Source organism: Trachurus japonicus, chromosome 2, assembly GCF_045865225.1.
Source record: "Trachurus japonicus isolate A0001 chromosome 2, Traja_1.0".
Taxonomy (NCBI): Eukaryota; Metazoa; Chordata; class Actinopteri; order Carangiformes; family Carangidae; genus Trachurus; species Trachurus japonicus.
In genome coordinates this window covers 2,863,035-2,889,391 of record NC_140908.1, presented here as the reverse complement: position 1 = coordinate 2,889,391, position 26,357 = coordinate 2,863,035, and the positions used below count along the sequence as shown (strand labels likewise).

At 39.9% G+C, this 26,357-nt stretch overlaps 1 protein-coding gene across 2 annotated transcripts; it reads right to left on the bottom strand.

Moving 5' to 3' along the window:
• Nucleotides 1–1,172: 1,172 nt before the first annotated feature.
• Nucleotides 1,173–25,147, bottom strand: LOC146990555 (1-phosphatidylinositol 4,5-bisphosphate phosphodiesterase delta-4-like). 2 transcript variants are annotated; one of them, XM_085795276.1, is made up of 16 exons: nucleotides 25,009–25,147; nucleotides 18,489–18,536; nucleotides 17,978–18,136; nucleotides 17,669–17,897; nucleotides 16,461–16,590; nucleotides 16,152–16,383; nucleotides 15,455–15,656; nucleotides 13,186–13,330; nucleotides 12,475–12,627; nucleotides 10,020–10,190; nucleotides 5,349–5,505; nucleotides 5,147–5,263; nucleotides 4,151–4,329; nucleotides 3,097–3,229; nucleotides 2,855–3,004; nucleotides 1,173–1,597 (listed from the first exon to the last, which is right to left on the bottom strand). In XM_085795276.1, exons 2-16 carry the CDS (start codon nucleotides 18,511–18,513, stop codon nucleotides 1,506–1,508), a joined length of 2,274 nt encoding a protein of 757 aa, XP_085651402.1. In that variant the 5' UTR covers nucleotides 18,514–18,536; nucleotides 25,009–25,147; the 3' UTR covers nucleotides 1,173–1,505. The 2 variants fall into 2 exon arrangements, with proteins under 2 accessions (XP_085651402.1, XP_085651391.1); XM_085795265.1 differs by lacking the exon at nucleotides 25,009–25,147 and adding an exon at nucleotides 22,930–23,048.
• Nucleotides 25,148–26,357: the final 1,210 nt, after the last annotated feature.

The window sequence follows — 26,357 nt, the reverse complement described above, 5'->3', positions numbered from 1 at the left end:
GGGAAACATGACGTCAAAGCAAATCAAGAGCTGAACTCTCATAACTTTTGCTTTTCATAACAGAACCACAAGCAGAATCTGGTGTTGATGGAAAGAAGGGGAAGGAAGCCACAGCAGAAGCTTTTGTTGTGCTTAACATCAGCATTTTCATTTGCATTTGGTATACCTGCATAACATTCGTATTTTACAAATTTAAATGGTTCATGTTCAAGAACTGAATATAATTATATGAAATAAAAGAAATCCCACACTCGGTCCTTATGTTGTGATATACGTATAATAAGACTGTGACACCCCCGTCTTTACCATCATTCATTTGTCACTGTAACTGTAATTTCAAAATAAATTCAGTCAAATTTAAAACACTGATTTGGTTCCCCTCATTTAAAGGGATAGTTCAACATTTTGGCAAATTGACCCATTGCCATAATATCTATAGTTTTTTTTCGTTAACTTTAATTGTCGGTGCAAGCTGTTTTTAGAACGGCGGAGCAGAGCCGTGAGCTGCTCAGAGCTACGCTACGGAGGCTCATGGGATTTCTTGGTTTCCCTCATCAAACTCATCAAATACACAATCCAACAACTCCACAACGCTCTGGTGGACAAGTTGTGACCTGCACATTCACCACGCTATGAGATAATAACACAACGTTACCACACAGAGTTGTTTTAGAGGGAAATACAGAGACTGTTGATGAAAAACTGTCCCTGAACGCAACGCACATCAGTGGTTTTGCATGAATTTCCCTCTAAAACAACTCTGTCTGGTAACGTTGTGTTATTATCTCATAGCGTGGTGAATGTGCAGGTCACAACTTGTCCACCAGAGCGTTGTGGAGTTGTTGGATTGTGTATTTGATGAAGAAATCCCATGAGCCTCCGTAGCGTAGCTCTGAGCAGCTCACGGCTCTGCTCCGCCGTTCTAAAAACAGCTTGCACCGACAATTAAAGGTAACAAACCTACTGCTATGACTATAGGGATTATTATGGCAATGGGCCAATTTGCCAAAATGTTGAACTATTCCTTTAAAGGATTAAAGTGAGCAGCTGCTGTTTCTTAGCGAAGCCAGAGAGGTGAAGTGTTATTTCAAGTTTTGCACGTTGTTGACCACAGTGAAAGCAGAGGAGTGCGACAGTGAAGTCCGTGAAGTGAAGTGCTGTTTGCTGGAAGAAAAAATAAAATAAAATACTGACAGAAAAAATAATAAAATACACACCCAGATCTACACATACTGTATCGGTGGCACGTTCTCTACAACAACACAGTACATCAAACATGAGCAGCAAAGTTCAAGTTAATCTCGGGAACACACACACACTATAGAGACCAAAAAATAATAATAATAAAAAGAATGAATAAATACATGCACACCTAATATCTGCTACGGAACAACCACTAAACATTTGGCGTAGTATTTTTTTCACATCAAATTCAAGAATAATGTTAAAAGCTATGTCGGGAATGTTAGGTTTGACTCTACTGTTATTTCCGATACCCGATAGGTCTACTCCGATCCTGTGATCCTGATGTGTACGAACAAGGAGGAAGGAGGAATACTGGTGCCATCTTTGGATAAAAGGTGAATGTGGCGATAACCTGCGATGACAAAACAGATTAGAGGTGAAAAACTATCTAGAATGGGAAGAGAGGTGATGGGAATGGGAACCACAAATATTCAGAATAAAACAGGATGTTCACATATACAGTACATACGCAACATCTTTGAGCTGCACTCGTCTTTGGTCTTTTAGGACTGTTTTTAATGGAGATTTTGACAGGTACCTCTATCCCATATTATTGTATAAGAGTAGCTTTCCATGTGTTGTTGGGTTATAAATCAGGTTTAGGTTCAATATTAATACTGTGAAAGTATCAAAACCTCACTTCAAAGAGAAATGTGTAGGTAGTGTACAGCCTGTATTCAGAAATGTAGCCTTAAAACAAGCTGTCAGGACTTCTGTAACTTTGTGATGTCACAACAAAGAAGTTAACAAACACTGGAAACCCCGTTTAACCCTCCTGTTGGGTCAAATTGACCCCATCTGTTTCCTTCCTCCATCCTTCCTTCTTTCCACAATCTTTTTTCCCTTCCTTCCTTCCTTCCTTCCCTTCGTCCTTACTTCTTCTTGCTTCATCCTCCCTATACCTCCATCTTTCTTTCCTTCCCTTTTCCCTTCCTTCTTTCCTCCCTTCTTTCCCTTCTTCCTTCCATTTCCTTCCTTGAACGAATCTGTTCCCTCCCTCCATTTTTCTTTCCTTCCCTTTTCCTTTCCTTCTTTCCACAATCCTTTTTCCCTTCTTCCCTCCTTCTTCTTCCTTCCTTGAACGAATCTGTTCCCTCCCTCCATCTTTCTTTCCTTCCCTTTTCCTTTCCTTCTTTCCACAGTCCTTTTTCCCTCCCTCCCTCCTTTCCTTCCTTCCTTCCTTCCTTCCTTCCTTCCTTCCTTTCTTCCTTCCCTTCGTCCTTACTTCTTCTTTCCTTTTTGCAACAATTGGCCCAATCTGTTCCCTCCCTCCTTCTATCTTTCCTTCCCTTTTCCCTTCCTTCTTTCCTCCCATCTTTCCCTTTGTCCTTCCTTCCTTCCTTCCTTCCTTCCCTCCTTCCTCTATCCTTCCTTCCTTCCTTGACCCAGGAGGACAACAGGAGGGTTAAATTCAAAAAGTGAAACTAAAACATTATATAGATCCATTACACACAGAATGAAACATTTCTCATCTTTATTTTTATAAGTTCTTTTAATTGTAATAATGATAGGTCTTTATTCCATGATATTGTAATGTATTGGGATGCAGCTGTGTATTATAATAAAGTCCAGAGAGATGCAGCTTGTAGAAGATGTGGTCCGACCTTACCTTGCTGCATGCAGCTCAGAGGAAGCGTGTACTGCCCCACGAAGTCGTTCTTGGATGTCTTGTCGTAGTCTTCCACCACAAAGCGCACCAAGGCCAGGTCAGGAGTGTGTATGGTGAAGCGCAGCGTGTCGTACCACACCGGGTTGAATCCTGCAGAGAGAACACAACACGCTGCAGAGAGCCGGATCTGATAGAAAGAAAACATCATTCATTCATCCTCGTTCATTCGTTTGTTCTTGTACCGTTGTTCTCGATGTATCTGGTCTCCTGCTTGGCCTGGTCCATGGGAACGCCGTGGATCTCCACTCTGACCAGCGGATCCACGATGGAGTCCTCTTTGATGTTGACTTTGGGAAACTGCTGGCCACTGATCACCTAAAAAAACACAATAATGCATTTTTAAGGTGAGACACTACAGGTGAATAGGGTAAACATTTTAAATAACACATATCACCATGAAACTTCCCAAGTTTATCACTCACATTAAGACAAATATTTTTTGTATTACAAGTTTTGTCAAATTTTATGTTTAAATATGTAAATGAGGCAATATCTGATGAAATATGCGCTAATTTGCATACAATTCCAGAACAGAAATCTGAACAATGGATAAAGCTACTTTGTTGTATTTTGTTGACATGTTAGAGTCTGACGTTTTTACAGAGGATTTTGGATATCTCTTTTTATCACTCTGTAAATGAGAAAATACTGTCACCAGCCCTAAAAAAAAAATCAAATTTCTCCATGTTTTTAGTAATAAAATGTTGTATAAATGAGGCTGTGAATGATATATCAACAATCCCCTCTGTAAAAACCTTCAGAATATAGAAAGGGATCAAAGTGGAAGGTTTGGTGTCTGGAAGTGCTGCTGAAGTGGAGATTTCTAGCTCAGAGTCTGAGTCTGAAAAACTCTTTTTGAGAAAACGGCCTTTAAAGACTTGGACTGTAAAATTACAGAGATTGTTATTGTCAATCGAACTTTTACAATTGATTGCGGATACAAAGGAAATGACAATTTTTTGTGCCCACATAATTGTTCAGGAGAGAGAGAGCTTTACAACGATACCTGACATGACATGGGTCAGACTAACTTTTAGTGAATTTAGGAGAAATTTACAGACGAAAGAGACAAAATGAAGTAAAATAAAAACCTTAATGTGGATTTTCTACCATTTCTTTTGACTTTTCTGAAAGAAGACACGATAAGGAAGAAAAATAGCCCAAAATCTCAAAATTGATTGATCTCAAATTGATTGAAATTTGCCTGTTAGTGTCTGGCCTTAACTCTTCCTGTACCTGTACGGTTAGGACGACCGGTTTGTAGCCGTCCAGTTTCTGCGGCATCTCAGGGTCGAACCTTTTTTCAGCCTCTCTCAGGGATTCAGGCTTCAGGACGTATCCACAGCGACCGTTCTGACTGAACAGGCCGTCGTTCAGGTCCATCCCTTCCCCGGCCGTCTGGAAATTCAACGCAACTGGATGGAGAACAAAAAAAAGGAAAAGGAGCGAAGTTTGTTGTTTTTGTTCAAACCTGTTTCATGCTGTTCTTGTGTCAAGAAAACTTAAGACACTTTGGGAGGATAAAAACATTTAAGAAGTGGTATTTATGCAGTTAAATCATATTTTATATGCTTCAAATGCTACCATGGCATTTGAACTAGCACCTCAAAATCTTACCAAGAATATTTGTCTTATTTCCAGTCAAAAATGTCATTTCTAGTCAAAACAAATCTCATTATACCTAAAATAAGACTCATCACATTAAAAGCAGCTTGTTTTTAGACACTTTTTACTTCTTTCAAGCTGATTTTCACTTGAAATAAGTAGAAAAATCTGATAGTGGAGCAAGTTTTTCTTCCTTATTACAAGCACAAAAAACCTGCTTTCACTGGCAGATTTTTCTACTTATTTCAAGTGAAAATTAGTTTGAAACAAATGAAAACGATCTAAAAACAAGTTCATTTTTAGGTGATGAGTCTTATTTTAAGTGAAAAGAGATTAGTTTTGACTAGAAATGAGACATTTTGACAAGAAATAAGACAAATATTCTTGGAAAGATTTTGAGTTTTTGCAGTGTGCCAATTTAAGAACCAGTTTAAGGCAATTATCTATTCATTTTAGCCCTGTGTGTGTGTGTGAATGAGTGATCAATAACATCATCTATTGTTCTGTATTTTTAAAATTTTTTAAATCTAAATTATATTATAGACATTTTCTTTCCCTAGTCCAGAGCAACATTATTGTGCAAGAAAAAGTTGTAACGGCGGCTGAGCTAAGGTCAAATCTAGTCACCGATTTGGCACCCGACGTTCCACATTTCCTGAGGGTTGAAATTGGAGGAGTCGGTTCGGAAGCCGCTGGGATAAACCCTGGTCAGCTGCCGTGAGTTATGGTGCACAAACTCAGCGCCTGCAACAGAGAGATCAGAGACCAGGTGACACATCTGCTGCTGACAAAGTCTCCAAACCATCAGTACGATGGAGACCGGACGTACCGGCCTCTCTCAGCTGTTTGCGGGCTTTGGACTCGGTGAAGGAGGCCACCTCGTAGAACTTGGAGTGGATGCGGGAGTGTTTGAAGCTGATGAAGTGGATGCTTTTGCAGTAGACGACACAGTCCGACAGCTCCTTGGACAGACGCTGCTTTGACCTCTGAGGCAAAGAGGAAAAAAGAGGATAAACGGTTTCAGACACCGGCTGATACATGAGAGTGATCAATGTCCTGACTAGGACCACGTTCTGGGTGTTTCCTGACACGTTCAGGAGGTTTCATCAGTTCTAAAGGAATTTAAAACTCTCTAAGTCACAAGATGAGGCTCGTTGAGATTGACCCATTAAAGGGATAGTTCAACATTTTGGCAAATTGGCCCATTGCCATAATCCCTATAGTCATAGCAGTAGGTTTGTTACCTTTGATTGTCGGTGCAAGCTGTTTTTAGAACGGCGGAGCAGAGCTGTGAGCTGCTATGAAGGCATGTGGAATTTCTTGGTTTCCCTCATCAAACTATAATACACAATCCAACAACTCCACAACGCTCTGGTGGACAAGTTGTGACCTGCACATTCACCACGCTATGAGATAATAACACAACGTTACCACACAGAGTTGTTTTAGAGGGAAATACAGACTGCTTGATGAAAAACTGTCCCTGAAGGCAACGTGCATCAGAGGTTTTGCATGAATTTCCCTCTAAAACAACTCTGTGTGGTAACGTTGTGTTATTATCTCATAGTGTGGTGAATGGGGGCGGGACTAGATAAGCTTTTGCTTCTCCCGCTTTTCCCTTTCGGCCATGTATTGTATTATTTGATGATGAAGTGTGATGATGATGATTTAAATTGACATGCCCGAAATAAACAAATCGATTGATTGATTGATTGATTGATTGATTGATGTGCAGGTCACAACTTGACCACCAGAGCGTTGTGGAGTTGTTGGATTGTGTATTTGATGAGTTTGATGAGGGAAACCAAGAAATCCCATGAGCCTCCGTAGCGTAGCTCTGAGCAGCTCACAGCTCTGCTCCGCCGTTCTAAAAACAGCTTGCACCAACAATTAAAGGTAACGAACCTACTGCTAGGGATTATGGCAATGGGCCAATTAGCTAAAATGTCTAACTATCCCTTTAAGTCAGCGGGCTGCTCCCTCTCCAACACATGAGAGGGTAAACCCTTGTGTTGCAGAGGAATCCTGTCATGGGTGGAAGCCTGGAGACAACCCCCTCTTGAGTTGTGTAAATGATACTCACCCACAATGCCAAGCAAAAAAAGCCGGCAGCGCTGCCAGAGCAGCTTCCATGACTATAGAGATCAGAGGTGGCGGCGGCGGCGGCGGCGGGCCCCATGATGCACCACAATGACAGCGAAACCCTGCAGCACACTGCAAAAACTCAAAATCTTTCCAAGAATATTTGTCCTATTTCTTGTCAAAATGTCTCATTTCTAGTCAAAACTAATCTCTTTTCGCTTAAAATAAGACTCATCATCTAAAAATGAACTTGTTTTCAGATCATTTTCACTTGCTCCACTATCAGATTTTTCTACTTATTTCAAGTGAAAATCTGCTTGAAAAAAGTAAAAAGAGTCTAAAAACAAGCTACTTTTAATGTGACAAGTGTTATTTTAGGTACAATGAGATTTGTTTTGACTAGAAATAAGACAAATATTCTTGGTAAGAGTTTGAGTTTTTGCAGTGCAGGACACCTCCACCACCACCACCACCACCACCTCCACCTCCACCACCACCGTGCACGCATGCATGCACATTGCACGCCGGCCTTGGTTCCAGATGAAAGCCGATCTGGCTCGTCAACTTAGACTTTGGGATGGAGCGCCGCCTCGTCTACCCGTCTAGCAGGAGGAGAGGCGCCGTCCCTCCAGACACCTAAACCATCAGCAGGGGCACCGCCGGCCGCGCTGCCAAAGCCGCCGCCGGCCTCACCTCCGATGACCGTGTTGACAGGTGTTCCAGTGTGCTGTTTCATTCTTCTCAAATGCTTATCAATAAACATGACGGTGAAGTGGCTGCTGAGTCCTTCACAGAGAGACCAACACATGCACTTTTGACTTGATGCAAATATGCATCCTAAAAAAAAAAAAAGGCCACACTTGATATTACACTCTAGCCTTACTTACTTACACGACAGCATTTATCAACAGAGGTGATTACTGACTGCAGTTAGCGCCGCGCGGTGGATCGGGTGTCCCAGATTAGAGGAGACCAAACAACCTTCACCTCGCCGAACTTGACTTGCTTTGGCTTTGGCTCTGGCCTGACATGGCTCGGCTCGGTCTGGTGTCGCATGTCGGAGTAGAGAGAGGTGAGATCCTCTGTCCTTCCCTTTTTTCTGGAGCTATGCAGTCCGTTCGGAAAGTATTCAGACCCCTCCGCTTTTGCTTTTTCACATTGTGCTGCAGCCACACTGCAAAAACTCAAAATCTTTCCAAGAATATGTGTCTTATTTCTTGTCAAAATGTCTCATTTCTAGTCCAAACTAAACTCTTTCTACTTAAAATAAGACTCATCACCTAAAAATGTACTTGTTTTTAGATCATTTTCACTTGTTTCAAACAAATTTTCACTTGAAATAAGTAGAAAAATCTGCCAGTAAAAGAAAGTTTTTTGTGCTTGTAATAAGGTAGAAAAACTTGCTCCACTATCAGATTTTTCTACTTATTTCAAGTGAAAATATCCCTGAAAGAAGTAAAACGTGTCTAAAAACAAGCTACTTTTTAATGTGATGAGTCTTATTTTAAGTATAAATAGATTTGTTTTGACTAGAAATGACATTTTGACTAGAAATTAGACAAATATTCTTGGTAAAAAACCAGCTGTTAAACCAGCATCATTTTGTGATTATTTTATTTTATGGTGCTATATTTTATATTTTAAATTGTCCGTATAGCTGATAAATACTTTAATGAGGACATAAAGTCGTCTGCAGCTACCTTAGTATAAGAATTTAAGCTAAAATCTGTGTTTATTGACCATGGCAGGATTTGATTACGACTATTTGGAGAAAAACAGAGTCGATAGATTAATAATCTGAAAAACAGTGGTAGAAATCTGTGTTTCCTTGAGTTGATGTACATCCTCAATAGAGTTTAAAAGGGAGTTTAGTTGAGTTCACAGCAGTGTCACGGGTGGCGGCACAGTGACGAAGCTTCATCCCCTCTTGTCCCTGCGCGCCTCCGTCTCTTTCTCCGCTGTCACAGTGTAAACAGAGCAGCTTATCTAACACCCAGTGTCTGCTCCCTGCCTTTCAATCCTCTCCATCTTTCATGAGGGATGACACAAGTTTATGCAATCCCCTTTCCTGTGGATAAAGAGGCAGCATGTCTGAGTCTGAGTTCTGTCTGTCCATTCACTGGGATATGGACGGACAGAAATTATAACTTTATTTACAGTTTATAGACTGAAACCGATTCATACCTCATCTCATTTATGTTTGGATAGTACAGTACAAACTTGTTCTAACCGTAAATCAAATAAATTCCACTAATTTACAGGGATGAATAGACTTAACATTACAATTCAAGGTGCTACAGGTGCATCTCAATGAATTAGAACATCATGGAAAAGTTTATTTATGTCAGTAATTCAATTCGAAAAGTGAAACTAATACATTATATCGCTCCATTACACAGAGAATGAAACATTTCATGTCTTTATTCACCTCATTTCCTTTAATTGAAGAGCTAAAATCTAGTATCTCAACAAATTTGAATATAACAAAAGACCGATTTAAAAAAAAAAAGCATTTTTAATATAATGTTTGGTTGATGCTATTTCGACTTGAACTACTGGAAATTGACTTTTCCATGATATAATTATGTTGAGATGCACCTGTACATAATAAATAAATAAAAAACAAAAATCAATTAAGTAAAAGCAGCAGCCTGAGAAGGACAGAGGTTATTTGGTTTCCTTAAAAAGCCTCAAATGAGCCATTATATAACCTTATATAAGCCCCAAACTGCTCAGATAACTCAGAACATTAAAGACATATAGAGTTCCTAATGCAGCAGCTATTCTATTTTATTACTTTTTTATAGTTTTTTATATTTTATCATATTTTATTGTGTTTTTATTTATTTTATTGTTGTTTTTTAATCTTCGTGCATTAGTCTCCATGTCATTCTTCTTGTTTCATTTCACTTTTTCAATCAAAATGTAAAGCACTTTGAATGGCATTTATTTGCTTTAAACGGTGCTATATACGTAAATAAAATTTGATTGATTGATTGATTGAGCTATTGTCTGGCATCCATTGTTGTAATTACAGATGATATTAGTTATTTTTCATCATATTTTTCAGCTTTTTCATTAACTAATTGGTCTTCACAACACAGACAGTACATGTTCTTTGAGTTAGATCATGGAGAATATCAGAATTACCGACCCTGCCCTCATTCAAAAACATTTCAGGGAGTGAAATATTCTTTGCTTTCAGACCCAATAAATTAATCCAACAAGATAAATTTAATCAAAAGGACTTCCCTAATTTTGGGGTTAATCTATTAAGTGTTAAATCCACTTCCTGCTTTTGTTGCATCATCGGCCTAAAACGACTGAAATAGAGAATCCTGAACCAGCAGACTGTGGATAAGAGCCGGTCTGGATCATCGGAGGCTATAATTAAAATAAAATAAAACCAACCGTCTACCTTAACCCTGCGGAGGACGCTCTCATGGTGGTGGTGGTTTTCTTCGTCGATTTCGGCGCCCTCGTCTTCGTCGCTGCACTCGGCGGTGAGAGAGTCGTCCACCGAGCCGTTGAAGCTCTCCTCCAGACCGCCCATCTTCTTGGCCTTCAGCAGGATCTTCCCCCTCAGGTCCTGACCGGGACAAAATGGACCCATTAGTATTTTAAAACCATTTCGTCATGAAACACTGAAGCAATCTTAATAAAGGCTTTTTATTTTTCTTTAGTTACCATAAAAACATCGGGTTTTATCTCTAGGCAGTTGAATCAGGTCAACTGGACTTAGTTTTACATGCTCATATGGATCATACCATTGTTTTTATGGGGGGGGGGTCATTTGTGTAACTAAATAATGTGATTTTAATGAATAATTGTCTGTTAATTTTGAAAAAGAATATTATAAATAGATGTTTAGGTTGATATCAAAATGTATGGACTTTTTTTAATAGTTTGATTTGGTATATTCTAAGTATCTCCCTTGCATGTTCCCCCTTTGGAGCATCCTGGCAGAGAATTTCCTTTGGGATGAATAAAGTTATATCTATCTATCTATCTATCTATCTATCTATCTATCTATCTATCTATCTATCTATCTATCTATCTATCTATCTATCTATCTATCTATCTATCTATCTATCTATCTATCTATCTACTTTCATCAAAGGCCATGAGGGACATGACAAAATAGCTGAAAAACAATATAATTTCTCATAAAAAGATACAATTTAATTATTTAATTTTTTAGACTGTATTAAAGGAGACATTTGAATGTATATGTAAAATGCCCCAATAGATAAAATACACCTAAAGAGAAAAACGAAGTCCAGTCGACTTGATTCAGTTGCCTTTGACCTGGACTAATGAGAATTGGCTTTATGCACAGTTCCACTACTTCCTGAAATAAGCCAGCTCGTTTATTTCCTGTCTTACATTATTGGACCAACTAATTAATCCAGGTGTGTCTGACCATTGTTGTGAGGAAATAAACGAGCTGGCTTATTTCAGGAAGTAGTGGAACTGTGCATAAAGTCAATTTGCACAGACATCCGGGTTTCATCTTCACATAATTACAGTAACACGGACCTTTAGAGATGAAAATCAATAACCGCGACTGTAACTCATGAGCTACTTTGTGTAGACACTTGATAGCAGGGAGCTCATTTGACTATGACCTCAACAAACTGGACACGGTGACAATATTTCTTGCAAATTTGCTTTAGAGGCGCAGGCTGAAGCCCATGCTAGTCTGGGTTTGTAGTATCCAACACCAAATAAAACCAAAGGTGGTATTTACTGCCGATAGCGATGCATTTTTACAAAAGCTTCATGTATGAAGAGGAGGGAAACAAAAAAACAGACAGTTTCAAATTATAGTTTTGCAACGACACTAAAACACAGAGTTGAGTTTTAATTGTCAGTGGCAATAAAACACTGAAAAACAGACATTAAATGCAAGGGTGTGGTGCATTTCCCACAATTCTACGGCACTAATATAGGAAAATGTGTTTATTTAGAGCGTCGTTTTAATTGACTACACTGACCATTTGAATTCACATTTAAAGGAATAGTCTGAAATTTAAGGAATAGTCTGACATTTCTCTGAGGTAGCAGCGAATAAATCACATGTTATCTTTCTTGTTCTTTCTTTAGAAACACTTTTTTTTAAGAATAACATCCAAACTTTAATCCTCCTGCTCTCATTAGGCCGTCCAAACGGCGGGGAATAGGTCCTGTATGAGAAAATAACTGTGTACTATGATAAAAAAAATAGTTGTTAACCCCAGATTAGTGCAGATTGGTGACAGTATCCAGAGATGGACAGAGTACTCCACCCCAGTACTTGAGTATGAGTACAAATACTACTGGTCAAAATTTACTCTGTTACAAGTAAAAGTAGCTCAGTCGACATGTTACTCAAGTAAGAGTAATAAAGTACTTGCTTTTAAAGGTACTTAAGTATCCAAAAGTACATGCTTTTAAATTTACTTAAAGTAGAAGTAAGAGTAAGAATAATTTTTTTATTTTTCACATCAATGAATTACTATAATTGTTTCTAAATGAATGTAAGGAGCTTTTAACTCTTGTTAGTGAGAATGAACTCTTTGAAAGCAACTGCACTGATGTGCTGCTTTTAGGGGTTAGGGTTTCCTTCACAGACAAACACAGCTTGTGTCCAATAGGATTTTAGAAAGAAAGTAATAGTACTTTTCAGCCTTCCTAGAAATGAACTCGAGTAAAAGTAAAAATATTTGTCCTGGAAATGTATTCAAGTAAGAGTAAGAAGTACCAAAGAAATCTAATACTCAAGTAAAGTACAAATCCTCTGGATATGTACTTAAGTACAGTACTCCGTTACTGTCCACCACTGACAGTATGGATACTTTCTAACGAGTATGGATCTAAAACAGCGGTCTGACCTCAGGAGACGGCAGGCCGATGGGGGCCTTGCCATCCAGCGTGCTTTTAAGCAGCTTGTCTCCGAGGATGTGGCTGAGGTGTTGGGCCATGACTCTCTGCTGCTCGACGCTGCAGTGGTTCTCGATGGACAGGATGACTGGATACTCCGACACCTGGATGAAGGAGAGGAGGAGGAGGAGGAGGAGGAGGAGGAGTGAGTGAGTGAGTTTGTAATTGAATCTGGGAGAGCATTATCCCAGAGGAAAGGTAATACGGCTGCTACTATACACATGTTGGGCTGACAGAGCGGCAGATGGATGGGCAAGGGGAGGGTCACGAGGCCACAATATTCAGCTGTAGACTAACTGCTAATACACGGCGGTGTGTGACATGCATGTGAACCTGGCAGCTGCTCCGTTTGGCACGAGGCTGCAGGCAGATCCTTGGCAACGCCGCTGCTTTCATGTCTTGGATATCATTGCACGGTTGTATTCCCCCGTTATAAATACACAATGAAACGCTGAGAGATTTGTTTGATACAGCTTCACGGCCCCGGGACAATAAAAGGACAAAAAAACTAGACAATTGTAATACCAGCTAAGAGAGGATTACAAAATATGTGAAAAGCCACATTTGGAGCGGTGTAATTATCCTTTAAAAGAGGCTGAGTGTGTGTGTGTGTCGGTGTCGGTGTGTGTGTGTGTGTGTGTGTGTGTGTGTGTGTGTGCTACCTTGAAGGCGTAGTTTGCGACTGCGTTGACCACGTCCTTGAAGAGGATCTTGGAGGTGAATGTGTGTCCGTGATAGACGATGGGTTCTCCATTGGCACCGTCCCAGCAGTCCACCTCCACACACCGGCAGCCGCGGTTCAGAGCCCTTTAAATTACATTCATTCATTCACATGTTTATTCATTCTCAGGATTCCCACACAAACTGGTAAAATTTGTAAAAAGAGCTGACTGGTTTTCTATAATATAATATAATATAATATAATATAATATAATATAATATAATATAATATAATATAATATAATATAATATAATATAATATAATATAATATAATATGCTACAATATGCTATAATATGTTGTAATATGCTATAATATGCTACAATATAATATATTATGCTATAATATGTTATAATATGGTATAATATAACATAACATAACATAACATAGCCTAATAGAATAGAATAGAATAGAATAGAAAGATGGACAAACATGGATGTTCATTAATTCTCAGGATTCCCACACATAATGGTAAAATTTGTAAAAAGAGCTGACTGGTTTTCTATACTGTAATATAACATAATATAATATAATATAATATAATATAATATGCTACAATATAATACAATATGCTATAATATGTTGTAATATACTATAATATAATATGCTATAATATGCTACAATATAATATATGCTATAATGTGTTATATGGTATAATATAACATAACATAACATAACATAGCATAACATAACATAATATAACATAACATAACATAATACTCACAGTGAGTGTGTTCATCTCATTAATCAATTTCAACTCTATATTTTGTGTTAGCATAGGGGTTAGCTATTTAGCTACATTTAGCTTAGCTCTTTGGGTTAATTAAACTTGCTTAATTAATGAAGTGTGTCAGAGATGATGATCATAGGTATAATATAAGTATATCTAAGTATAGACAGTACATGGTTTTCATTTCCTCTCTCAGGGTCCAACAGAGACCGGCCAGACAAGTCAATCTCTTCTATTCCTGCCGTTATTAGCCTGATGTTTCCATCACTGAATTTGATTAAATTGAACGAATCACTTAAAAAGAATTGGACGTCAGGATGCTTTTTTGTTATTAATGAATTTTTAATATAAAATTGATGGGAGTGGGTGGATGATTAATGCAGGGTTAGCACCACGTCATTCATTAAAACCTCATTAGCTCTGAGAGGCTAAATAAATGAGGCATGGCGCGCTCCATGGGAACATTCGGATTTCCGCTGAAGAAAAACCCTGAAATCTGTGTGAATGATACCTGGTGGATCTGGACACAATCATCTTATAAATGACGCAGCATTAGAGGTTCAGCCATCCTCCTCTGACCAGCTCTTTTCCTACTCTTGGTGAAAATAGGATGTTTTTAACCTCTATTACTGTCAGATATAATATATGTCTCTCCTCTATTAAATATGATTGCATCTCTTGTAGCCTACTATCCTGTCCCGACTGTTTAGCGCCACAAAACGAGACTTAGAAAAACTCCAAACGACACAGAATAGAGCAGCACGAGAGCGCAGAACAAAGACTGGCTTATAGTCTGGTGACATTTCAGTTTAACATTGATTATTTTTGGAAAACCTAATAATTTGTTGTTACAGCTACAACCTACAAACGACAGACATGGCTATGCTACAGATCCTGCCTCTTTAAGAGAGCTGTAATGTTTCCACAAGTTTCCAAATGTCATCTATGGTCAAAACTGGAAGCCGGTTTTGCCGGTTTGGTGGAATTGTACGTTTACGTTTCCATGGTTTTCAGTCGTTGTCATAGTTGCGGTAAATGCAATTTGTGTGATATCCACTGTTAAAAGCTGGTGTGATGATCCATGCGTTTTACAGATTTTCATTGAAATTCATTTACCGCGACTACTGAAACCATGGAAACGTAAACATAAAATTCCACCGGAAGAGCAAAACCGGCAAAACAGGCTTACGTTTTTGACGTTCGGAAAAAGGTGGATAGAGCAGTGAAATACTGGAATACTACAGCTCATTCAAAAATCAATAAAAGTGGCCTTTATTGTTAAAGAACTTATGTTTAGCTAATGGGTTGAACTCTAATCTTGAACTGCTTGATTTAATGTGTGTTTTATTCTGAAATCTTATTGTATTATGCTTTGATTTGTTATGTATGAGTGGCTGCACCCCAGGAAGAATAGAAACTAAAACTAAACTGAGTTACTGAGCTGCAGATTGGATCTTTTAGGCTCAGAGATGCCGTATCTACCTGATGTATCCCTCCACGCTGCTCTGCCCGCGCAGCTGGTCCTCCATCAGGTAGGTGTTGTGGGAGGAGGAGATGAAGTAGTGGCACAGCGGCAGGCTCATGTCCTGGTACACGGCCCGCTGCTGTGGCTTGAAGATGGAGCCCTCCGCCGAGCCCAGGTACATCAGGAAGCCGTCAAACGTCATGGCGTTCAGCAACTTGGCTGCAAATACAGAACGGTAGTAGGTGTTGTGGTGGTAACCCCTTTAATTTACAGTGATAATGTCAAGAAATAGCCTAGAAATAACAATTATTGCATCATAATGTCAAGAAATAGCCTAGAAATAACAATTATTGTGTCATAATGTCAAGAAAAAGCCTAGAAATAACAATTAATTCCATCATAATATCTAGAAAAAGCCTAGAAATAACAATTAATTGCATAATAATGTCAAGAAATAGCCTAGAAATAACAATTAATTGTGTAGTAATGTCAAGAAATAGCCTAGAAATAACGGTTCATTTCATAATAATGTCATGTTTCCATGAAGGCAAAAGATTACACATGCTTTTCATGCTTTGGATGACTTCTATGCAATCAATTGATATTTCTTGGCTATATTTCTCAACATTATGGTGCAATTACTTGTTATTTCTTGGCTTGATCACGTACTTAGCGGCCTGTACTATTAAAGCGTTACCATAAGAGTGTGTGTACCTGTGTCGGAGGGCTCGTAGCGGTGGATGAGCTGCTTGGCGTGCTGCTGGGTGTCGTCCCCCTCCAGCTGCTCCTCCTTCAGGAAGTCCTCCAGATCGGTCTGGGACAACTTCTGGCCGTCGGCCGAGAACTCCTGGAAAACCCTCAGGACGTCCTCTCGCTGGGTCAGCATCTTGTAAAAGAGGACGAACTCGTCGTCCTCCAGCGTCCCCGACTGCGACTTATCGGCCATCTAGGAGAAAGAAAAGGACATCTGTGCATCAAGAGAGGAAGAGATGCCAAGACAAAACCTGAGGAACGACTCCTTACCGTGAAGAGACGGTGAGCGTGGTGCTCGTTCATGTCCACGTTCATCATCTTCAGTAAGTCCCGCACCTCCCTGAAGTTCATCCTGCCGTCGTTGTTCTTGTCCGCCTTCTTGAACCAGTCACCGATCCACCTGGGGACGCCAGTTAAGGAAAAAACACCAACTGGAAAACGCTGTGTTTTAGCGGTGGGAAACTTTTACTGTCTCACGATTCGATTACATTCTGGTTTTTGGGGCTACGATTCGATTCAAAATCGATTTTCGATTCAAAACGATTTGATTCCTAATGATTTCTGCTTCAGTCTGTCGGTGTGCAACAGATCCTCATGATCTACTCCAGTCTGCTCTGCAAGACAGAATGACTAAAGTGTCTTTTTCACATTTATTGAGTTTTAAACATTTATCCATGCTTAGATGGAATTGTTGAAACTGTTGCATAAAAGCAATATCACATTAAAGCAGATATCATCGGCACGGCCGTTTCGGCTAATGCTGTGTTCAAGGCAGGCTTTTGAAACCGTAAGTTACAGCTTCAAGTCACAACTACGACTTGGTAGCGTTCCAGGTAACCCGTAGCTCGTGTTTTTACCGTCCTGTTGTCTGTGAAAGTTCCCTATAACGGCCACTCGTAACTTCCGACCCGTGAACTCGTACCAGATCGAACTGGTATGACTTCACAGGAAGGAAAAACACAAAGTACGAGTTTCCTTGAACGCACCATGAGTTAGCAGCCCCCGCCCTTGTCAGGCATCAATTGGTCCTCGTGCTACGTCACCACATTCACGCGCATCCCTTGGCTGCACACACAGCCCTTCATGCCGTTCTCTCCCCTCATTGGATAACACTTGTATCCCACAAGGAAAATTTTCTCCTCGGGTTACAGCAGAGCAGAGTGACGGAGAGACTCGTGTTTAGGCTGAAATACTTCGTGTAAGTGATTGCTGACGGAAAATAGGACTATTTAGGACTTATATTAACAAAAACATTCCACTGATATCTGCTTTAAGTAACAAAATTAAAAGTGCCTCTTTATTTAAAAAAATAGTGTAGTTAAACATGCTGCCTTTTAAATTCTAAGGAAATGGAGGCAGACAGCCAGCAGATTTGTTTCGATTTTGGGACATTTTATATCAATTCTGAATCTATGATGGGATTTCATTTCTTTCTAGAGCGTCTAATCGTGTAACTTTTAAAACTGAGTGAAGGATACTGGTCCAGCTTTTCCCGCTCTCCCATGTTCTCCAGGTTCTCGATCAGCTTCCTCATGCCCCTGATCCAGGACTGCGCCTCGTCGGCCGACTCCGCCACCAGATCCAGGTTGCCCCGGCGACCGCGAAACACCAGCGTGAAGCATCGCTCGGCCGGGAACTCGTCGGCGATGCTGAGCAGCACCTCCGACTGGTGGCCCTCCCGCACCGCCTCCACGTCGCTCACAGAGACTGGGCAGAGAGAAGACGTTTTATTCTAACAATCAGTGGTTCACTTCACACAGAATAACTGCTTGTATCTATACACTTACATGTGGAGTGAGTGTTGCCAGCTTTCTTGGACTTGTACCAGATGGTCATGCAGTCGTCCTGCAGTTTGAAGTAACGCTGCTTCTTCCAGGACCGGGACTTGATTTTCCGCATCACCGTCCCCACCAGCATGGACTGGAGGTTGTCATCCCCCGGTATGCCTGGAAAACAGACAGGGAAAACACTCTGAAGCTGGAAAATATGGAACTTACAACATAAACGTTACATCTGTGATCAAATCTTCACATCTATGTTGCACAATATTAGTCTGTTTTAAAGTTAAAGATCAATTTCACATCAAATTTAATCTGTTTTATGAATATTTATGTACGTTTTCAATCATTATCTTACAATTTGCACAGTGTCTGCTCTACCAAAGCAGCTTTTTCTAGGTCTTATATTGTTCTGCTTAATGTACAACAATCAGATGTTATTATGAATTAATACAGTTTAATGGTTGCATTTAAAAAAAACAAAAACTGAAATCCATAGAGGAGACAAGAAGAAACTTACGGAGGCCACTCCCTGTAGAAGCCATTCAGTGTCTTCTCACACTGCCATCTACAGAAAAGAACAGTTGGAAGAACAAAAATATGCATTTTAATAATATCAAAACAACAGAGCTTTTAAAAAGAGATGAAATTTACATTATTCAACTGCAAATTCTGGTTATTTGATGTACAAGGTCTCTATAGATAGAAGTAGAACCCATGAGTACACGTCTGACTGTTTCCCACAAATATTACTATAGTCAGCTAGGTCACTTTGACCTCTCTCGCTTCTTAAAATGCATGTAACTGTGTTTGTGTAAATACAGTATGTCTCCCAGTCCATGACTTTTCCTAAAAGTGTGTTCTACATCATCTTATGCGTTTTCACGATTCTAGTAGGGGAGACCGGGGTCAATTGTAACAGGGGGCAATTGTAACATTTTAAATTGCACCAATCAGAAATGAGATACAACCATGAAATTCATTATGCACTTGTTTTTTGATGTTCCCTCTCTGCCTACCAAAGGAAAAACTTATATCTCATGCATTTCTGATTTTATCTGACATGACTCATTTTTTAGGTATGAAAGTAAAAATTTTCATCATCAGTATTTTTCTCATTCCTTCTTAACCTTTAATGTCTAATAATTGAAACACATCCAGTTTTGTTGACAATTTTGTTGGCTATCATTTGCTATATTTGTCATATGTTAACTTTGTTGTTTGTTGCCAGCAGGCAGCTTTTTATCATGGGTGGTGAATCGGGGGCAATTGTAACGCCCTGTTACAATTGCCCCCGACACCATCAAAATGATGTCCAGTTCAGTAACACCCTCAAATTAGATGATTTCCCCCCCTTTATAATATAGAAATGTGCTATATTAATTTATATATTTACCTTTGTTGTCTATTAAAGTTAAAATATAGTTTTGATGACTATTCTGATAACTCTGTCAAAAAGCTAGCGAGCAGGCAAGCAGGGTAGCTTTAAATCATAGCTTAGTATTGAAACTGATTCAAAAACTGGTTGTAACTATTTATTTATGTAGCCTATTTATTTATTTTAGAGCAGCAACAATTATTCAATGAATTGATCGACAGAAAATTGTTCTGCAATGATTTCGAATAATCAGTTCAAGCTACTTTTAAGCAAAAATGTAATAAATTCACTGGTTTCAGCTTCCTAAATATGATTATTTTCTGGTTTTCATACTTTTATATGATAATAAAAATTTATTATCTCTGTATTCTGGACTATAAATTGACAAAAGAAGACATTTTGAAAACTAGTCATGGCCTCCGGGGTCTTGAGATGGACTTCTTGATCTTAACGGTTCACTAATAACTGTTCTTACCAGTAGACAAGTGTTTTTTATATATGTTCAATTGATATTAAATGGTATTAACTATGTCTACATTCTTGGGAGTTTACTTTGGTCCTTGGTATTGATATAAAGGTATAAAGTATGTTGTTACAATTGCCCCCGTATGTGTTACAATCGCCCCCGCACGTGGGGACGATTGTAACATTTGACTTCTTGGTGTTTGAATCAATATTGTGACTCAAACATTTTTTGTAAAAACATTTAATTACTGTTAACAAGTAGAACATAGATAGAGGATTCCTACATTAAAAAAAATATCCAAATAGCTCAAGTGGTTTTTGAGTTATGACATCAAAACCAAAAAATGTTACAATTGACCCCGGTCTCCCCTATAAAAGAGAATGAAAAAAAGAGTGATTTTACCAAGAACCGCCAAGAGGCCATTTTGACCTCCATTCATTCTAATGCAAAAATGGTAAATGTAGCCTACTGCATTTGGGGTCATCCCTATGTTCCCACAGCCCTATGTTCCCTCAGCCCTATGTTCCCTCATTTCTAACTTTTGTCGTCACTGAAAATTAGGCCCTATGTTCCCTCAGCCCTATGTTCCCTCATTTCTAACTTTTGTCGTCACTGAAAATTAGGCCCTATGTTCCCTCAGCCCTATGTTCCCTCATTTCTAACTTTTGTTGTCACTGAAAATTAGGCCCTATTCCCACAGCCCTTTGGTCCCACCATTGGTTGGGTTTAGGCAATGAAGAAAGGAGTTGGTTAAGTTTAGTAAAAAGACCAGGTAGAGGCTAGACAGGCCAGATAGAGAGAGTCCAGATAGGTAGAGAGAGTCCAGAGTAATACTTCACATTCATATACACACACATACTTTACAAAAAATAACAATAGTCGTTGCTAGGCAACCAAGATAGACAACTTATTATTTTTCGAACAGTGTGTGTATCCACAAGTTTCCCAACGTCATCTATGGGCAAACCCGGAAGCCGGTTTTGCCGGTTTGGTGGAATTCTACGTTTACGTTTCCATGGTTTTCAGTCGTTGTCATAGTTGCGGTAAACGCATGGATCTATTAACGCTGGCTTTTAACACAGATGTCAATTTGTGTGATATCCACTGTTAAAAGCTGGTGTGATGATCCATGCGTTTTACAGATTTTCATTGAAAAAAAAAAAATCCATGCATTTACCGCGACTACTGAAACCATGGAAACGTAAACATAAAATTCCACCGGAAGAGCAAAACCGGCAAAACAGGCTACGTTTTTGACGTTCAGAAAAAGGTGGATATAAAAATGTACAAAATTGTTACAAATTTCTGAATTCATGTCTATTTCTCATGAGAGCAAGGGACTGTCATTGTTATGTTAATGTTTATGAATAATGTTCATTTTTTATCTTAGTCGTGACTAAGGAGTTCAGATAGGTAGAAAGCTGTCAAACAGTTAACAGGTGTCAAACAGATTTTTAAAAATGAACAAAAAAAATGAACTCATAAACATTGAACATAACCATGACAGTCCCTTGCTCTCATGAGAAATGGACAAATTTGTAACAATTTCGTACATTTTTATATACACACACTGTTCGAAAAATAATAAGTTGTCTATCTTGGTTGCCCAGCAACGACTATTGTTATTTTTTGTAAAGTATGTGTGTGTATGTATATGAATGTGAAGCATTACTATAAAGTGTTTTGAGCTGTGTGTCTGGCTGGCTATATAATGTATATGGCTATATAAATACAGTCCATTTACCATTTTTGCATTAGAATGAATGGAGGTCAAAATGACCTCTTGGTTCTAGTGCTAAAGATGTGTTTTATTTGAAGTATCTATATTCTGTGACATCATAAAGTTTCAGAAGTGGTATCTACCGGTTTTAACGCTCAGTTTCTGAGTACAGGCTGTGTGTATTTCTTTGTGGATCTTTAACAGTGTCAATATAAAACCTACAACCTGCCTTTTAAAGAGGAACAATACAAGTCTGGTCTCTTTTCATTCGTTTTTCTAACCCTCCTCTCCTCCATGTGCATTTGTTTTCAATGAGAAATCAATCCATGGAGCGGTGGATAAGGTTATTTATCATCTAGCATGTTACCATGTGTATATCTGTGTAGTCTCTCAGCATCCTCATCTTCCAGCCTTCATCCCTGCCTGCCCTCACAGAGTCAACACACTGAGTTGATCTTCTGCTTCCCCCCGTTGTTTTGACTGCGTTCTGTCCCGTCCTGCACTTTTTATTTAGCCGCTGCATCAAGCTCACTGAGCCAACTAATCTCCCCAAATCCCTGCCACGGTCCCGGCATTCCTTTCTCTTCCAACCCCCCGGAGCCGACTTGCTACCGGTCCTCCTCGTTTTAGTTCATCAATAAAGTTCAAATTCTCGTGCACAGAATGAATCCATCACTGACTCACAGTATTAAGTTGCACAAAAAACACGACCATGTTTCAAAAGCCGTTCAGGTCGACTAAGCAACTAACGAGCCACATAATGAGGCCAACAATTCATACACGAGATAAAGTAGAAGAAGTTACATAAAACAGAGTCAGATAAGCAGTTTTAAAGAATAAAAAAAGCATAAAACAGATCATAAAGTCAAAGGAGACAAGACGGTTCAGCTGCTGTATGTACAGTATATGGTGTCTATATATTACAAGGCAAGGCAAGGCAATTTTATTTGTATAGCCTCAAGTCTCAAAGGGCTTTACATCCCATCATAACAACATCCTCTGTCCTTAGACCCTCACATCCACTGAGGAAAAACTCCATGGAAAACCCTTTTAACAGGGAGATATTGGAGAAATACTTCCTGTCTTTAGGATAGAACTGTTAATCCTGTTTTATCTGTATGAGTTTTAAATGTATTTTAATGTGCAGGACACATTTCCCTAAGGACAATAAAGGTCTTTTTAAGTTTTTAAAGTTTTAAGATAAAGACAAAGTTCAGTGTGTCAAACATTTCCATGTTATCTTACCAGGTGATAGCACGGCAGCATTTTAGTTTGAACGTAACAGCGTGTTAAAATATCCTCTGTTGTGAACATCCACATCGCACCGTCCGACTGCCTTCAAACACTTTGAACTAAAAGGCTGAAAGTTAAGAAGTGAAGAGATGAGTGAGTCTGACCTGTTGCAGGATGAGGATCATCTCTGGTCGGTGGCTCTGGCTGCTGCAGAGCTGGAACAGATCATATGGCGCCTGGTCACTCGCTGCTGCTGCTGCTGCCTCGCTGCTCTCCACGCTGCTGCAGAGATGAAAGGCAACAACAACAAGTGAAGCCAGAGTCAACTCCCTGTGACGATCCCATGCTCCTCCCTCCCTCCCTCCCTCCCTCTCTCTCTCCCTCTGTCTCTCTCTATAGATCCTTTCTTTCCCTATCAATTGTTTACCATTTCTTAAAGATCCTATATAATACAACGGTGTGTATAAAAAGCAGCATCAAAGGCAGAGAGGTGTATATACTTTCAAACAAGCCATTAGGACTCTTGTAACTTTATGATGTCACAGCATCTGATCCACCTGGATAGATTTTTTACCAGTCCACCACAGTGTGCACGGCATGTGTGAATGTGTTTGTTTGTATGTACTGCTGCTGTAACCTTGCAAATTTACCCATCGGGGGATGAATAAAGGCATACTTTACTTTACTTTACTTGACCCAATCTGTTCCCTTCCTCCTTCTTTCTTTCCTTCCTTCCTCTCTTCTTTCCCTCCATCCTTCCTTGGCCCAGGAGGACAACAGGAGGATGTCCAGTCTGCAGATTTTTTTTTTACTCTTCATAAAGCAGGCCCTGCAAATAGTTAGAAGCATCACTCATTATCTGGACACAAAATGTTTCCTCCTCTTCAACAAACCGACCTGTACCGTTGTGTCTCTGCTGTAAATCCTACTTCCAGTTACCTGTTGCAGAGGTGGCTGCTGGGTACTGTAGTTTTCCCTCCGTCCCGTTAGAGGAGGTCATTGTGAGGGAGCCCCTCCATTTTACTCTTGGCTCGGTGTGTGTAATTCGAGGTGGGAAACTGAGCCGGAGCCGTGGATTATTAATGCCTCAGAACCTGAGCAGGGAGCACACCAGAAAAAACTCCACCAGAATATTCAGATTCTGAACGTACAGACTTATTTGCCTGAGCTCTCAGGTGTGTTTACTGATAATGAGTCCGACAGGAGGCGTTAAGCTCAGAGATGTTTGTGCATTTGATGACGAATGCCTTCCTGCAGCTCCGTCCTTGTGGCCTTGTTGCAACTAAACTGGCCTGATCAAAGTTTGATGAACGGGGCTTAGTAACATTACACGGGACAGAAAACATTTTGACTCTGCGGTGAAGCTCAGCTGCTCCTCCACTTGGCGTGACACCGCACCACGCCAAATCCTTCCCTCTTTTTTTTTTTCTAACCACTTTTCTTCAGACCTTGATGGGACAATTTACATGAACACAGCTGCTGATGAGAGGAAATGTTGCTGTTGCTGTTGCATTGCATTCTGGGAGGGCGTTATCTCCCTTGTATGGCTCAGATAGTTCCATATCATTTCACTCAGTTAAGTACTGCTCTGTCTTAACATATATTAGTATTAGTAATGTGTTGTAATATTGTATGTGTTTATGCTATTTCCTACTTAAAATGTATTCTAACCTTTTGTATTGTATTGTAACACCAACCTGCCTAGAGGACTCCAGATGGAAATTAGCCCTCTGGCTACAATCTGGCACATTTACAGCTACTACGGTACATGTTTATTAATGTGCATTGTCATGACTTCTAAATAAATAAATGAAAATGAAAAGTCCTAAAGCAAAAGTTTGACTGTTTGCTCTATTGTGACCCAACCTGCCAGTCATAAGTCTGTCATCCTCTGGCCTGTGACCGTTTTAATCATTTAGTCATTGGGTTTCAACATGTACCAGGACAATAAAGGGTCAGCACCTCCAGGTCTGAGTTCCACCACTGGTCAAGGCCTCTATTTATTTTTTTATTTATCTATTGCACATACACTCAAATTATTCGGCTACATAATTAATTCATTGTTACATTCCCTTACTAGTGTAGGCATAAATCTGACACTGGATCCACCTCCAACAAGTTCTACCATAGAGATACATAAATACACTGAAATGGGCAGTAGGTGTTGATTATCTTGCAGAGGGTAAAAACAAACAAACAAGCAAAAAAAAAAAACATCTGGTAGGCTAACTTTTTGTTTTTACCTGACACAATGTCGGCTGTATTTCCTCTTGTGATAAAAGTGCAGACCTCCATTCATCCGATTCCGGGGGTAAACACAGGACGATCTCACTCCATGGACTCACACAACAGCTGATCAGCCTCCTGCAAAACAACCGGATATGGATAACACCACTGTGATCATATAAATCTGGTTTTTATTCGGTTTGAACATCTGATTCCACGTGTTGTCAAAAAAAAAAAAAAAAAAAAAAAGCACATGGCGCTGGTCCGTAGACACGTGCGCGCGCGCGCGCGCACTGCATGCATGGTGCACGCGCGCGCCTGCTTCAGTCTTTTTGATCTCTTGATCTTTCACTGCGCGTTGACGTTGATTTATGCAGTGACGTCAAAAATTCGATTTCCTCATAAAGATATTCTGATGACGTGGCGATTCCCTTTGAAGTTACTGTGCTGCGACGTCATAATTGGCCGATTTATTGTGATGTTGGTGACGTCAGATAGAGTATAAATAGGTCTTGCCTGTGAAGTCGCCCAAAATCCTTTTTGCCAGTGAACGAGACAGACGTGCACACACTCGCTCTCTCTTTACACAGGACTTCTTTGAAGAACTTTTGCAGAAAGTTAAAAAAACAACAACAACAAAAAAAGCAAAAGCATTTATTGCCACTGCTTTTTGTTAAAAAAAACAAAATGTCTCTCTCCAAATCTCTGATGGAAGACTCCCGTGAAGTCACTCCACAGGATCTAATGCCTGTCGTGGGCAAATATCTGGACAGATTCTCCACCGTGCAGTGGAATCTTTTGGCTGCCGGGATGGAAGACGCAGAAACGACCGCTAACATCGCTGACTTATGCACAGAAATTGTGCAGTTACTCGTCACGATGGTTCTGAAAATTCTGCGACCACTGATTGAGGAAGGCTTCGATCAGAGGATGTCTCCGGCTGTTATTCAACAAGAACTGGAGAACATCAGCACCAATGTGGGAGACTCTCTCTGCGTCAGCTTTGCTCTCGCCCTTGATGTTCCACATAACGAAACCGAGAGCGGTGCCGAGCTGACAGCAGTCATCGAAAGGGAAGTCTCTCAAAAAATCAGCTCTATCGTATTGGACGCTGTCAGCTGCCAAAAGTGGCCTCTGCAACCCGCCGTCTTTGTCAGCGGTTCCAACATGAAATTTCTTCGCCAAATGGTCCTTCAAGCTACCAAATGCCTGAGAAAGTGTTTGGACAAGCTGAAGTTCCGGTGCTTGGGAGGGTGTTGGCAGCCGACACTGTCAGACGAGGCTTCCCCATGCAAAAGCTGTGGCAAAAGTCACAGCAAAAGCCGAAGCAAAAGCCAAAGCCCCAGCCAAAGCCCCAGCCAAAGCC